Source organism: Crocodylus porosus, unplaced genomic scaffold (genome assembly GCF_001723895.1).
Source record: "Crocodylus porosus isolate Cpor-Errol unplaced genomic scaffold, CroPor_comp1, whole genome shotgun sequence".
Taxonomy (NCBI): Eukaryota; Metazoa; Chordata; order Crocodylia; family Crocodylidae; genus Crocodylus; species Crocodylus porosus.
The window spans coordinates 31,478,330-31,493,391 of record NW_017728931.1 but is presented as its reverse complement, the minus strand read 5'-3'; the positions used below and the strand labels follow the sequence as shown (position 1 = coordinate 31,493,391).

Genomic DNA, 15,062 nt, shown 5'->3' with positions numbered 1-15,062 from the left:
TAAGAAATGAAATTTACAGAATGCGCATGTGTAGCTTAATGCCAGTGGAGAAAAGTACAAAGCGTTCATTTTGATTAACAGTCGACTTCAAGGTTACATAAATGTGAGAGTGCCGCGCGGCAGTTATACAGAAGAGGGAAAATAATACAAAGTCTTTGCTAAAAACTATAAGATAGTTACACAGGTGAGCTTAGCTTCCTGGGGTGCCATCTGTGAGGCATGAGCCACAGTGTAGGGAAGGTACAGAGCTGCAGAACGGATGTCACTCCTAGACATCAGGGGCCTAAATGGGCAGCCTCCTACCTGGGAAACATCTGAATCAGTTTTCCATCAAGGTGTGGCAGAAAAAAGAGGGGTGGGTGGTTGGCCCAGAAATAGGTGGGCAGGCCAAGATCTAACCAGCACCAAGAAGGCTGGTTACAGGCTACCCTGTTACAGGCTATCATCCCTGCTGCATTCATCTCGCTCTGCCTTAACACACACAAGGCAGACAAGATTCTTTGGGTCAATCTGATATCTTTTATTAGACCAACTGAATAGTTGGAGAAATATATCTTGGCAAGATTTTGGGTTTAAAAACCCTTTGTCAGGCTGAGGAAGCATCTGTAGTTGGTGTGTGCATGTTGGGCAGTTACTGTGTATGGACGTGTACCCCTACATCCTGCTGACATTCACTGACCCCTCAGGGTGGCTGCGACCTACGGTCAAGCTGGGTGAGATCTGGTGGCCTTTCTTTTCCTGCCTGCCATGACTTTGTTGATAAATGGAGATTCACAAAAGGGAGGAGGTGACTATCCGTCTCATGTCCGGATCAATCATAGGGGCTGCCTCCAACGCCTGAAGTCCAAAACTGGAATTGAGGAAAGGACCCGCTTAGAGCCAAGCTTTCTACTTTCTCTCGTTTTATTTATTTATCTATTTGAAGTCCTACGACGTTTGCCTTTTCTTCTTCTTGGTGTCTTCAAAGTCTGGTTCCAGTTGCCTGGGGCCATTACCCCAGGAATCTTGAGTGGTTTACTTCACTGCCCTGGACTCCTCCCGGATACTTTGAATCAAGACTGCAATCAGCTTAATTGCTGGCGTGGGCCGCTTAATGAGGAGGGGAATTCCCTCCGGAGCAATCAGCTGGGAAGGGGTGTGGTTCTTGCTGCTTGGGGTTTTCTGCCCACCCCCGTTTCAGTCGTGGAGCCCCTCTGAAGGCATGCTCCCCTTCTCTTCTCAGGAGAATGCCTGGCCCCGATCTGGGCTCTCTAATCGTCGGGGAGACATCAAAGGGGAAAAAAAAGAAGGGAAAGAAATACCCCGCAGTGAGCAGTTCGGGTGGATCCACCACCTCTCCCGCTCCCAGGGTGTTTCCCTGATCCACTTTCCATCGCTTGGCCTCTTCCACCCTCCTCTTCATTCCCACGGAGGTGAGGGTGCTACCGCCTCTTCAGGGTCTGACCAAGGGCTTACCTGAACTTCTTTGCCCCACATCTCCAGTTCCCAGGCTTCTCTCCTCTCCTCCTCCGCCATCCTTCTCTGGCCTCTCCCAGTTCCACCCCCGGCCTCCAGATATTGCCCACGCTACGGATTGGCCTCAATCCGCTTCACATGTCGAGGTGATAAAGCTGGGCAGGTGCAGATAGGGAGCTCTCCTCATAGATTGGACATCCTAACACGATGCGGTCCATGTCCCTCCTCGGTGAGCGCCCTTTGAGCTCTCACATATCTCCCCCTTTAACTCACTGTTAGGTGCACTTATATCCTGGGGTTTCCGTATGACAGGATCCGCGTTCGTCACCCCATGCCCTGTTCTGTCTTCATTCTTGTGGCATATTGGAAGGAAATCAGCCACTGTGTTAGCTTTTCCTGGCCGGTACGTGATTTTAAAACTAAAAGGTTGCAAGGCCAGAGCCCATCAGGTAATGCATGCATTGTCTGTTTGTTTAATCTTCAGCCACATTAGGGGGGCATGATCAGTAATAAGGGTGAACTCCTGCCCCAGTAGGTAGTACTGGAAGTACTGGGTGCCTTATTTTATGGCAAGGCCCGCACACTCGATAGTAGCATACCTTCTTTCTTGTGGATTTAATTTTCGGCTGGCGTAGGCTGTGGGTCAGGAGGCTCCCTTGATTTCCTGGGACAGCATGGCACCTAATACCTGCTCTGAAACATCTGTCTGTAAGGTAAAAGGCAACTTGAAGTTTGGGGGGTCTAATACCGCCTCATAGCAGAGGGCTCTTTTGGTATGTTCAAAGGCTAGTGAGCTTTCTGTGTTCCACAGGAGAGAACCTCATCTCTTTCCTTGTAACAGATCGGTGAGGGGAGCGGTGATATCAGCGAACCTGGGTATAAATCATCTGTAATATCCTGCTAACCCCAGGAAAGCTCTCAGCTGCTTACAGTTTTGCAGTGGCTTGAACTGGTATAAGGCCTCTACCTTGTCAGCTAATGGTTGGACTTGTCCTCACCCTAGCAAAAATCCCAGGTACTTGGTCTCTGCTTTGCCCAGGACACATTTCCTTGGGTTGGCTGTTAGACTAACTTGGCGTAGCTCACGCAGCAGTGCCCTCACTGCCCTGAGGTGTTCTTCTCACCCCTGGGTACAGATGATGGTGTTGTCTATATAAGCGGCTGCATACTGTTGGTGTGGAGCCAGTCAACCAACAGTTGAAAGGTAGTGGCTTCTCTGTGCAGCCCAAAGAGCATTCTTCTAAACTCATATAAACCCCACGGGGTACCGGATGCTGTCTTAGCCCTCTCTTCTTTTCATAACAGGACCTGCCAATATCCCTTTGACAGATCTAGGGTGGGGATAAACCGGGCTTGCCCCACCCTCTCGAGAAGCTCATGGATCTGGGGCATCGGGAAAGCGTCAAACTTGGAAATAGCGTTCACCTTCCTAAAGTCAATACATAATCGTAAGGACCCATTGGGCTTGGTAACTGCCACGATGGGACTCTGCCAGGGCCTACACGACTCTTGGATTATTCCCGGTTCCAGCATTCTGGCTAACTTGGTGCAAATGGCTTCATGCCCACAGTGGGGAATCCTCCTCCATTTTTCTCTCATGACTTGCCCTGGGGGCGTAATTATGCGATGGGTTATCCCCCGTGCACACCCAGGGTTCTCGCTCAAGGCATCACAAAACTCTTTTACGAGGGCCTCTACTTGGTGCCGTTGTCCAGGATCAAGTTGGGGTCCCATTGGGACAACTAGATCTCTAACCCTGCCCTTGGGCCGAGCTCTCGGCTGAACTTGTCCACTTCACTTGTCAAAGAGGTAAAGCTGAGCAGGTGCAGATAGGGAGCTCTCGTTGTAGAGTGGACATTGTAACGCAATGTGGTCCATGTCCCTGGTCGAGGACACACCCTCGGTGAGTGCCCTTCAGGCTCTCACAGTGTACTCTTTCTGGATGGAATGAATAGTCAAGAAGCTAGAGGCTGGGCTGATATGCAAGAACGCCAGTCAGTGAAAATATAAATTGAGGCATCACGGTGTGAAAGACAGGCTTGGGGTGGGGGTGGAATGTAACAGCCAGGTAAAAGTGAAGAGGTACCTGGGGAGTCAGATGTCAGACAGGTTATCGTGTGCCATAAATCCAACATCTATATAGAAATCTGTATAGAAGCTGTCTTTCCATGGCATGCATTTTATAAGCATCACTGGGAGATATGGGTGCCCATTACCTTTTCAAAAGCCAGACTACCTATTTAGGAACCCAGGTTTGAAGAATTTGGCCTACCCATTTAAGCCAAGGTCATTTGGGAAATCAGTGGGGAGACTGCAAATCCTGTGCTTCAATTACTATGTTACTCTTCTTCTGAAACGGAATTATTACTATTGTTTTGCCAATAGCCGTCTTGAAGGTTAGCAACAGGAAGAAGTTAATCTTCTCCCTACTCCCTTTTACGTTAGAGGCCTATTTTACTGAGAAGTATTTAGCACCCCTGTGCTTCTGTTCAGGGACTTCATGTTTGGCAAAGATGTGGGCATTTTGTCAAGATGTCTTTTTCCATCCCTTTTTCCATCTCTCCAGGGTCTGGCAAAGTATAAACCTTTGATAAATGTCTGCATTGAGTCAGTAGATGCTTGTACAATTTTGGCAACTATTTTTTCAAAAGTGTGTCTGGTCTAGGCGTGCTCTTTCCTTTATCGGATCCTACATGCTGCACAGTCCTACAAGACTGCACGTAGAAAATTTCCAAAGTGACTGAGCAAAAAATCCTGGTAGCAAAAAAACCAAAAACTGGAAAAAAAGGGGCATGGTGCACACAACAGGAACGTGCACCAGCAGACAGAGTCTCAGTCCTCCCCTCCTCTAGTTCTGCCAGGGCTCCTCTAGCATCCTGGAAGCTGGGAGGAGCAGGGAAACAGCAGTTTCCCCGAAGCAGGGCATTCTGCCCCACACCAAAGCAGACACACAGGGACCGCTACTTTGCTGCTGCAGGCATGCCCTGCTGTATGTAGGGATGCACCCAAAGGGTCAGTTCAAATGCCTTCAGGCTGCTGTTTGGTTTAATGCCTGTTTGACCCATACATTTAGTTAATTATGGAAATATCTTCTCATTTTAAGTATTCATTTAACCTGTCCAAAAGGTTAATTCTACTTTTCCCAAAACAACGCCCCCCTGAAAACCATATTCCAACAGAAATAAATCTTCATTATAAGGAGTAGGTTAGGCCTCCTGGGTATTTTAAAGAGAAGAATACAGAAACAGTTTGTATTTACTGTTTGTTGATGGAATAGCTTAGTATGGTTGGATTTTTTTCTGCCAATTTAAAGGGGATTGTTTTTCCTGTTAAAACTTTAAATACAGTTTTGAAAGGTTTTCAAGTGTCTATACAGGGGAAAAAAAGTAAAATTTAAGGGTGATTACAGAATATTGGCTAATTAACTGTAGTGTAACTGCTTTAATTACTTTTATCCCTGAAGCCACATGACTGTACAGATGACTAGCAGATGACTTATTTTTAAAAAAGTGTTCACACTGCAAGGTTAATGAGCCTAATTAAATATAGTTTTTCTTGGCCAGACACTAAATCATAAAGCTGGGGGTGGGGAGAAGACTCCAATGCAAACAGTTATGCTTAAAATATTGGTTCTGTTCTGAATTTTAATAAACTAAAGGCAAGGACTGAGACAAACGATTCTGAATAAAGATATTTCATGTTTAAAGTTCTGGTGAGACCCCCACATGGTGCACTTTACAAATCTATTTAGAGACAGTTACTCTAATACATACTTTTTTGCTCTTCTCCACCCCTTTAATTAAGTGATGTGTGCTTGAACAAAGGATCTGCATTGCAAGAAGTCCCCATCTGCTCCTGCTTATTACCATAACTTTTATCCTTTTTACCACTTCCCCCATCTCATGACCTTTTTTTTTAACACTTTTGTATTACCTGTACACATTGCTGCCTGACTAATATTAGTCTGTAAGATCTCCCAGGCAGTATTGCTGGCTTATATATTAAAGGTGCTAATCCAGTCTGTGCTGTAATGTTTCATTTTCAAAACTGGTTTAGGAACCTAAGTCTCTTTGACTTATGTTCTAAAGTACCTGAGCCACTATCACAAAGGGTTCTTAGCTCAAGTGACTGATTTTATGGGAGCAAAATCTGTGACATTCCCAGATGCTACGGAGGCCTCTGGAATTAGAAGTTACTTTCACCACTTCCAGTTCTGTGTTGCCACTGCCTCCATGTGGCTTTGCGGAGAGGCTAATTAGCTCAGCTGAGAAGCAGAGCCAATTAGCTTGGGCACAGTGCCGTGTAAATGCGGCTGTGCTGCTTCCAGCTTGGGAAGTAGTGGGACTGTGGCACTTTGCCCAACCTAATTAGCTTTGTCTCTCAGCTGAACTAATTAATATAGCTATGTTCACATACCACCAGAAACTATTAATTGGCCTGGGTACATCACCACATGATTGGAACTATATTGCTTCTGGGTCAGGTGGTAGCCTGTAGCACCTTGAACCCTGTGGACTGAAATAATAAAAATGATATGAAATGGAGTAGTAAAACATGCAGAGTTGTGCACTTCAGAGCTAATATTGGGAATTTCCACTAGTAACTGGAGTCCTGTAAGTTGGAGAGTTTCTTCATAGTTTCATAGTTTCGAGGGTCGGAAGGGACCTGAGCAGATCACCTAGTCCGACCCCCTGCCATGGCAGGAAAGAGTACTGGGGTCAAACGACTGGACAGACTAGGAAAAGTATTTTTTTTTTGTCTTGAATATATCATTTGATTTCTTGGGTTCTTTACCTTCCTCTAAAGCTTTGGCTTCCTCTAAAGCTTTGGCTTGGAATACCTCATGCTACAAAGGGTACTTCAAAACCCCTCAGGTGCCTGGCTGGCACCACAAGCTCAGAGTTTAACTAGTCTCCAGATTTGGGTTCAAGAAGGAACTTTCCCCAAAGACAGATCACTCACTTTTCATCATCACCTTTTCAAACATGGGATTTGGATTTTCCTAGGACCATCTATGTATGCATTACCCCATAAATTTCCTGTCTTTGCAGGGACCCAAGGCACTAATGATGACCTGTGCTCTCCTACTTTCTTGTGGCACAGTTTTGGGGTATTTTGAGGTGAAAGATTCTCAACGTGCTATGAAGTAGGGTTTTTTTGCTTTTTAAAATTTTGTTTATTTTTAAGCTGCAGTGTTCAGGACAGGCAAAAGCTGCGTTTGTGTAGTGTACATAGAGGTGATTACACAATATCTTAAAATGAAGTCTTACTCTTGTACATTGTGGAGGGGTCAGTTTGTGGGGGGCTCTGGGTATGTGGGGTGCAGGGGAGGGTGTGGGTGTGGGGGGAGGTTTGTGGGGGAATGGGTAGGTGTGGGCATGGGGTGAGGGAGCATGTGGTTTTGTGGGGTGTGGGTGGATATGGAGTTTGTTGGGGGGATGTGTGTGTGGGTGGGTGGGGAGGGTTACTATGCATTCAGGTATTCCTGGACATGTCTTCTTTTATGGACCCCTCTGCGGCATATGGGCAGGTTTTTAAAATAACAGCAAATGTCTGGGTTTGCTGCTTTCCGGGGCTGGCTGGGAGCAGTGGGCAAGGTGTTTGGCTGTCAGGGGTCACATGCTCCCCACACAGGCTCAGAGAAGCCAGGTAAATGCAGAGAGAGAGAGAAAGCGAGAGCGAGAGCAAGCAGGCACGCTTGGGCAGCAGAGCTGGGGAGGCAGGAGTCTGCAGGTCAGGAGTGAGGGGCACCAGCACAGCTGGGGAGCAGAGTGTGGGACACTGGCAGTGCTGGGGGGTAGGGGATTGCAGATCAGGAATGAGGGGCACAGGGGATGGGAGGGGTAACTGTGGGCTGAGTGTGCAGAGCACTGGCAGTGCCAGGGGTCTGCAGGTTGGGAGTGAGGAGCAGCAGCAGGGCTGGGGGGTTAAGGGGTCTGTGGGTGAGGAGTGAGGGGTACCAGCACGGCTAGGGGGCAAGGGGCTGCAGGTCAGAAGTGAGGGGCACTGGCAGGGCTGGGGGGTATAGCAGGGGACTCCAGGTCAGGAATGAGGGGCAGCAGCAGGTCTGGTGGGGCAGGAGCTGCAAATCGGGAGTGTGGGGCACCTGCACAGCTAGCGGGGCAGGGGCTGCAAGTTGGGAGTGAGGGACACTGCCAGGGCTGGGAGCGGGGTGGGGGGCTGCAGATCAGGATTGAGGGGGATGAGAGACAGGATGGGTGACTGTGGGTTGGGTGTGCAGGATATTGTCAGTGCCAGAGGGCTGCAGGTCAGGAGTGAGGGGAACCAGCAGGGGGTTGGGGGGCAGGGTACTGCTGTTTGGGAGTGAGGGGCAGTGGCAGGGCTGGGCTCAGTGTGTCCAGAGTGAGGGTCAGCAGCAGGGTAGGGAAGGGTGTGGCTTGTCAGTGAGGGGCAACAGAATGGGCAGGGGCAGGGCACTGGCATGCCACTGTCCCCCTCACCATCATATTCCCCTTGATCACCCCCCATCCTGGTGACCGGTATCCTTTTTTTTGGACCCGTGGGCTGTATTTTGCCCACCCCTGCTATAGGGAGAGCCCCTTCATTGTTTCCCTCTAGTGCCAGAGTAACTGTGGCCACTGGCACTTACTGAAGGGTTAAAACACTTCAGGTGAGGAACTGAACTTCTAAATGAATTGATCAAATCTTCCAGTGGGGCTGAAAGGTTACTTTGCACCCAGTAGGGTGCTAAAGTTATCAAGACACTTGATAAATTGTAGTAGGGTCTAATGATTCGGCCTGAACACTTGGCACATACTAGGAGAATCACAGCTCAGTCACAGATCTTATTTAATTCCTCTCTGCAGACCTAGTCAAACATTGTACATAATGACTTCTGGGAGGCAACATGCCCTATACACTGATCACTTTAGGGGTCTCAGTGGAGTTTTGTTGTAGAGGACTCAAAGGTCTTCCCTGGGGAGCAGCCATCTTGTTGTAAAACTACTTTTATGTTCATTTTCAAATGTCTTCCAGCTGCTTTTCAAACGTCAGAAATTCTAAAAGGGAGAAAAATTCCAGCCACAAATAATAAGGGCTGTAGCTACAGAACTGTATGAGAGATTTGTAGAGATGTAGGGTGAGATACCTGTATTTAAGAGAGACTGTGTAGGTTTGCAAATGAGTAATTACTGAGGTTCTGCTACTACACTGTATGGATAGGTATAAATTGAGAACATTGCCACGACCCTGAAGGAAATGCTTCATATTTTTAATGACCTGTTGTCTGATGCACATGTTAACTTTGCCTGTGACCAGTGCTTTGGTTTTTCCTTTTGTTTTGTTTTTGTATGCATTACCTGTTGAATTAGCCATAGATAAATACATGGAAGTAAGAAAATGTTGGCAAAGTGCAATGTTAAATTTTGCAAGTTGGTTACTCTCTGCAGATAGAGTTTACCAATTACCACAGTCAAAACTTTGATTCTTGCCTTTCTCAGGCCTTTCTAACACTCTTAGTTAATCTCCCAGGCACTTGTTTTTTTCCTTGATCCTCTTAATACAGTTGTGCCAAACCATTTTGTCCTGCAGGTTGGATGAGTATTCCAGGTCAGTGTACAGACTGGATTCAGTCTGTGGACCCAGCTGGGTGCACGGTGCTGGCCCAGTTGGGGCTCAGTCCAATTGCACAGGAATGGCCCAGTCAGGGCACAATCCAGCTGCATCACTCTGGGGGCCAATCTCTTCATGCAGGACTGGCCTGGCCAGGGCTGGTCCAGCCATGTGGGACTTCGAAATTTGGTGGTGGTGGAGCTGTGGCAGTATTAATTGCCACTGCTCCCCCACTGCCATATTTCCAAACTTTGGGGAGTCCCATGGGACAGATGAAATGGCTCTGCAGGCTGGATCTGACCTGTGGGCCAGGGACTGAGCATCTCTGCCCTAGTAAATCTCAGCAACATCTGATTTAGGAAAATACTCTCTTAACTAAAATATTTTAACTCTCATGATTTGAAAACAGTAAAACATACAAAGTTTATCTTCATATGTTCAGTTCTATCATCAGCTCATACATGATTGAGACGACTTGTATAGAAATGAACACTAGTCCAAGCTGAAACGAGGAAAGATTTTAAAATAAAAAATATGGAAATGTTCTCTTTGCCCTCCTCTGCTGTTTGCTACCTACCCATCTTTTCAAAAGTGGCTGTTTTTTTGGGTGCCTTTGGTTTTTGATGTACATTTTATATCAGTTTACATCTGTCAGAGTACTGAGAAGCATGCAGGTCCCATTGACTTCATTTGGAGTTTGTGGGGTGTCCAGCATCCCTGTAAATCTGAACCAGATTTTCTCTTGTAGGATATCAGGTTCAGAGTTCAGTTTTAAATGTTCTGCCCTCACTTTCTTCCAAGGATTACAAATGTTCAACACCTCTAAGAAAATAATTCGGCATTTCATTCATTGTATCTGGCTAATCAGTGTGCATTCATATATGTTTCCCAAAGACTCAATGATTCTGCAAATTGGTAATAATACTGGGCCAAATCTCTACTTTACTAGTTCAAATTAATTCAGAACAATAGTAATCCAAATGCTTTACCATCTTGAGACTATGTGGTAGCTTTGGTGGAAAGTATGCAAGGAGTGAGTCCAATTCCTAGGGGACAAGTGTCTGCATAGAAGAAAAAAGGACACCATTGCAATCAGTAATGTCTATCAGCCTGTATAGAACAACCAAAGGCTGAATGAATTTGATCTAATTCTTACCAGTCATTTGTTGAAGTCACTGGTTAGGGAAGTACATTAGTGGTTAACTGAAGGCTGCATTGTGCATACACCATGGATGTCAAACTCATCTGGCTGTGCGGATGAGATGAGCGGAGGCTGGTGTGTGAGCCGAATCAAGCCCACAGATCGCCTCTCCTCCTTCCTCTAGCATCAAAGATTCAGTGCCCACTTTAGCCACTCTGAGACCCAAGCTATGTATGGCACAGATCCTGGAGCAGCCAGAGCAGGTGTCACATGTGGTATAGTCCAGCTGGTCTAGGATCCACACTGCACATCCCTGGCTGGACTTCACCGCATGTGGTGCCCATTCCAGCCACTCCGGGATCTGTGCTCCTGTGTCCACCCACGCGGTGCGGTCCTGTAAATGGGCACCAAGTGCGGTGCTTGCCCTGGCCCTGTCTGTGGGTGCTGTGCTTAGACTCAGGGGCAGCACCACGGGCCTGATGACAGAGCTGGATGTTTGACTACCCTGGTATAGACCTTTTATGTGATTCGATCGGTCGCAAAGTAGCATCTTTCACTAGCATTAAGTTAACTTTTATTTCTATGGGAAACAAAAGTCTGTATAAACATTGGCTTCACATAGCTTTCCCTTGAATATGTTTTGACATTAGCTAAGGCTTTGAGGTTTGTAATATTTGGTATTGGCCAAATGCTTTTAAGCCGTTAAAGGAGCATGCCACCACAAAGCTACCTTCAAGGGACTTGAAGCAACTTTCCTATTAAAATGCCATTAGATATATTAAATATACACAAAATAAATCAGATTTTTTTCCCCCTAGACCTTGGCTGGATCTCAAAAGTGCAAGTGAATCAACCTGCCGTTATAAGGCATGCAGAACAAATTCAGACACGGAGAACTGTGAAAAAGGATTGGCAAGTAAGTGCTCTTTTTAAGCATTCTGTTCCTGTATTTTTAAAGCAGTCATTCATCCTCTCTACGCTGTAATATTGAATTTTGTTCAAGACGCATGTAAACTTAAAAGATTGTGGTTGTCGGTGTCTTATTTTAATAATTTGTATTTGATGATGATGGGTTGGGATAAGATGACACATTTATCCAAACAAGTTAAAAACCTGATAACTCATGAGTGGCAAAACCACAAATGAATTTAAAGCATCTTTATTCATGAGTGGATTAAATTGTATATTACTATCCCAGCACGTTCATTCTGGTTCCCAGACAGACCCCCTCTACACTCAGTCTTCTTATTTTTTAATTTTAAAGTTGTAAGATATGATCGTGGTCCCTGTCAAGTTTGACCTACCTTGATAGTTGTCCTTTGCATTATGCAATTTTGCTTAACCAGTTGTTATTTGTGTCTCAAAATTAACATCTTTCTGTGGGACCTATGAAGAAACAAGGATATACATGTGGCAGGACTCAATTCTGCCACCTTGTGCCTGGAAACCAATCCTTATTTGAGCAGTTCCATTGGTTTCCATGGGGTCACATGCAATAACAAATGTTTTGCAACTCTTCTACAGTTTGAATAACTGGGTCTTGTAAAAAGAAACCTAAGTGGGTGCAAAGTTGTCATGAGACTTGACCCAATTCTTCTTTCAAATACGTGCACAGATTTCAAAGACTCCAGTAGAAGTTGTATTGGTGAGCAGAATTTCACCCACTGAAAGGTTGTGATAGGGCAGTGGTCCTCAACCTTTTTAGACTTAAGGTACCCCTTCACATTTTTTCAGATTCAAGTGTCACCCCGCTTAAAAACTAATATAAATAAATTAGGAATATTTTAAATGTTACAATTGTATTAATTATTATGTAATAATTGATTAGATAATTATATTCCCCCCTTCAGGCCACTGGCTAGGAGTACTCCCCTAGCTCTGTGTGATCCAGCAAATGTTCGCACCCAACATAGCAGTGGGCTTCCCATGTGTGATTCTAGGTCACTAGTGGGGATTGGGAACCAATGAGCTAAGTTCTTCCCTTAGTTACGCCAAGGCAATCTTTCCTAAACTCTAGCCCTAGGACTGTAGGAGGGAGTCCAGGCAAGGATGTTTCAGGGATGGGGTGCCAGGCTCCACCTTTAGTACATAGGGAGCGCTGAGCAGGGGAAAAGGGGTATAGAGTGGGCAAAAGGAAACGTGAGACTCAGGAAGCAGGAGGGGGAAGGCCAAGGGGTTGCTACATTGTGATTACTATTATAACCGTGGGAGGTGGCTGTGGCGTGAGTCTGTGCTCTTACCACTGCCTTTCCATATCTGCCTCTGCATGGTATCCCCTGGAAACAGTGGCATGTGGGACACATGGAACTGTCCCACATGCCTCTGTTTTTGGGAGGCACTTTGCAACTGAACTGAGAAGCAGTTGCAGCAGAAAGGTGTACCTGCCTACATTATGTTATGCAGGCCCTCATGCTGCTTCTGCTATAGCTCTTCCCAGTTTGGCTCTGATGCGTGTTCTGAAAATGGAGGTGCCTGGGGCAGTTTCAGCCTGCTGAAATAGATGCCCCTGCACCAGATGGCACTGCCCTGCTTGCCTCTGTTTTCAGGAGGCATGTTGGAGTAAACTAGGAAGAGCTGCAGCAGAAGTGGCCCATCTGCTCACATAATATAATGCAGGCGAGCATGCCTTTCTTCTGCAACCATTTCTCAGTTTGGTGCTGGTGGTGCTGGCCTGTGGCACCCAGGGTGCCACCATATGCTGTTGAGAACCACTGTGATGGGAAAGAGAAATAATATGCACCCAGGCCAGCAATTATAAAAATGAATACAGTCAGTAAAGATTGCTTATTGCCAAGAATAAACAAGAAACCTGTTGAACTTTTTTAGTTTAAGTGTTTAATTGTCACTGGCAGTTCTAAGCTGAGTGCTAGAGGTAGCCATGTAGTCAAAAGCAGGGGCATTTGTGATGGGGTGAGGGTGACATATATGCAACTCTGGTGTAAACTGAGTGGAACGTCTATGGACCACAGTGGGAGTTTTTCTTGCGTCAGGATAAACGCAGCGTATCTAGCATGAGACCTCAGTGGAAGATGCTGTAAAATAATTTCTAATTAAAAAAGCCGTAGCATTTAAAGGGCGTGTGTCTGTTTTAATCCACTGAACAGAACTGCATTTTTGGTGTGTTAAAATATAATTAAAGAAGACATAGGAGACAGTAAACCAATTTATAAGATGTTCCTGTACAGTTTAAGGTCATGAATGATGTCAGCTAGTAACACAATCAGTTGGCTTCAGCCCTAGGTCAAGTAATACCATTGGTTGTTAAAAATGTGGAGTGCTTTCAAAGTTTGACAGCATTTAGAAAGTTGAGACCTTATTCTTTAGTTCCTTGTGTAGTCATTAGCATCTGAGTCAAGTGGGTTTAATACTTGACTTTCTGGGTTGTTCTAAAAGACAATGTAGTGTACAAAGGACAGTGTACTTGGGTTGCAGAGATTTGGGCCCTCTCTACATGTTACAGGTATTGTGCAATTAACTGTTTAATTGTGCAATTACCTTAAGACCAGCTACACATGCAAAGTAGCTATCACAAAAGAAAGAGCTCTAACCTGCTATAAAGTTAGACCTGAAAAATGTGTGCTAACTGGTTGCTGTCGAACTTTAATTTGCACATATAGCAGGGACTGTCAGCTGTAGGAATGTACCATTCCCAGCATGAAACCCCTAGGCTCAGGGGATCACAACAGATGCGATCCCTACGGCACAGGGGTGCATGAAACTTCTGACCCCCACATTTATAGCTGGGACCAAGAGTCCTGCACCTGACAGGCAGTTTTCCTGTAAAGAGCATTAAGGCTGATCCCACATGTGCAGGTATGTGTGGTTTGTGGTGCTGTAAATCTCTTTGTAGTGCCACAGACTGCACAAGATGCACATTAATCAGTGCTTGGCACTGCTAAAATTTGCAGTGCCAGGGCATAATTTGTTACTGGGATTTCCTGGTAGCAAAAGAAAAAAAAACCTACAAAAAAACCCCAACGCAACCAAGACAAAGCAGCAAGCACCAGGACAAACCGAGAGACAGGAGAGCAGGCAGCCCATGGCTGGGAGAGCAGGCAAGAGCCCATGGCTGCCTGCTCTCCCATCTCCGTGCACTGTGGAGCCCCTTCGCTGGGTGCCCTATACCCCATCCAGCTGCTCCCTGGTTGGCTGAGGTGCAGAGTGCCTTGAGATGGGGGGAGTCCCCACACCAAGGCATGTGCAGCTCCTGTGCTGAGGCACAGTACACTCCAGCCAGCTGTGGAGCTGCCTGTTCCCCGTCTTGGGCACTCTGTGCCCCAGCCAGGCTGGCCGGGGTGCAGGGTGCTTCAGCAAAGGGGCTCCACAGTGCGGAGAGATCGAGAAACAGGCAACCCTGGGCTGCCTGCTCCCCATCTCCATGTGCCAATCCCAGACTGGCTGGGTTGCAAGATGAAGGCAGGGGAAGGCTAGCCCCTGCTGAGGCACCCTGTGCCCCAGCCGGGCCCTCTTTCCACCCCACAGCTTTTGGAGCAGCAGGACAATGTGTCCTGCTGCAAAGCACATGGGCAGAGGCGTGCATTGGGGTACAAAGTAGCAACACAAATTTGTGCCACTGCTATTTGTGCTGCTGTAAAGGCACACCTCTGCTCATGTGGACCTGACCTAAGAGGTTGTTTTGATCTACTCAAACACAATTGCATGAAAATATACATGTATTCCCCGATTCCCAGAGATGGGTCGAAACTTGAAGCTTGACTACATTTGAAGGAAAGTTTGGAGTTAGAGAAGATTCCAGATCCAAACTTTGTGGCTATAGCCCTTCTCCAAAAACATACTTTTCAAAAAAGCCAATTTTTTTTTAAAAAACTAAATGAAGTTCACACCAATTCTTGGAAGCTTTTTACTACATCTGTCTTCACAACTTCACAACTCA

The 15,062-nt window shown here is 46.2% G+C and overlaps 1 protein-coding gene across 1 annotated transcript in view; it reads left to right on the top strand.

The window, feature by feature from the left end:
- Positions 1-15,062, top strand: part of DERA (deoxyribose-phosphate aldolase) — an 87,078-nt gene that overhangs the window by 10,395 nt on the left and 61,621 nt on the right. The window contains exon 2 of the mRNA XM_019544495.1: positions 10,987-11,084. Coding sequence (XP_019400040.1) covers positions 10,987-11,084 — 98 coding nt within the window. The remainder of the gene's footprint in view (positions 1-10,986; positions 11,085-15,062) is intronic.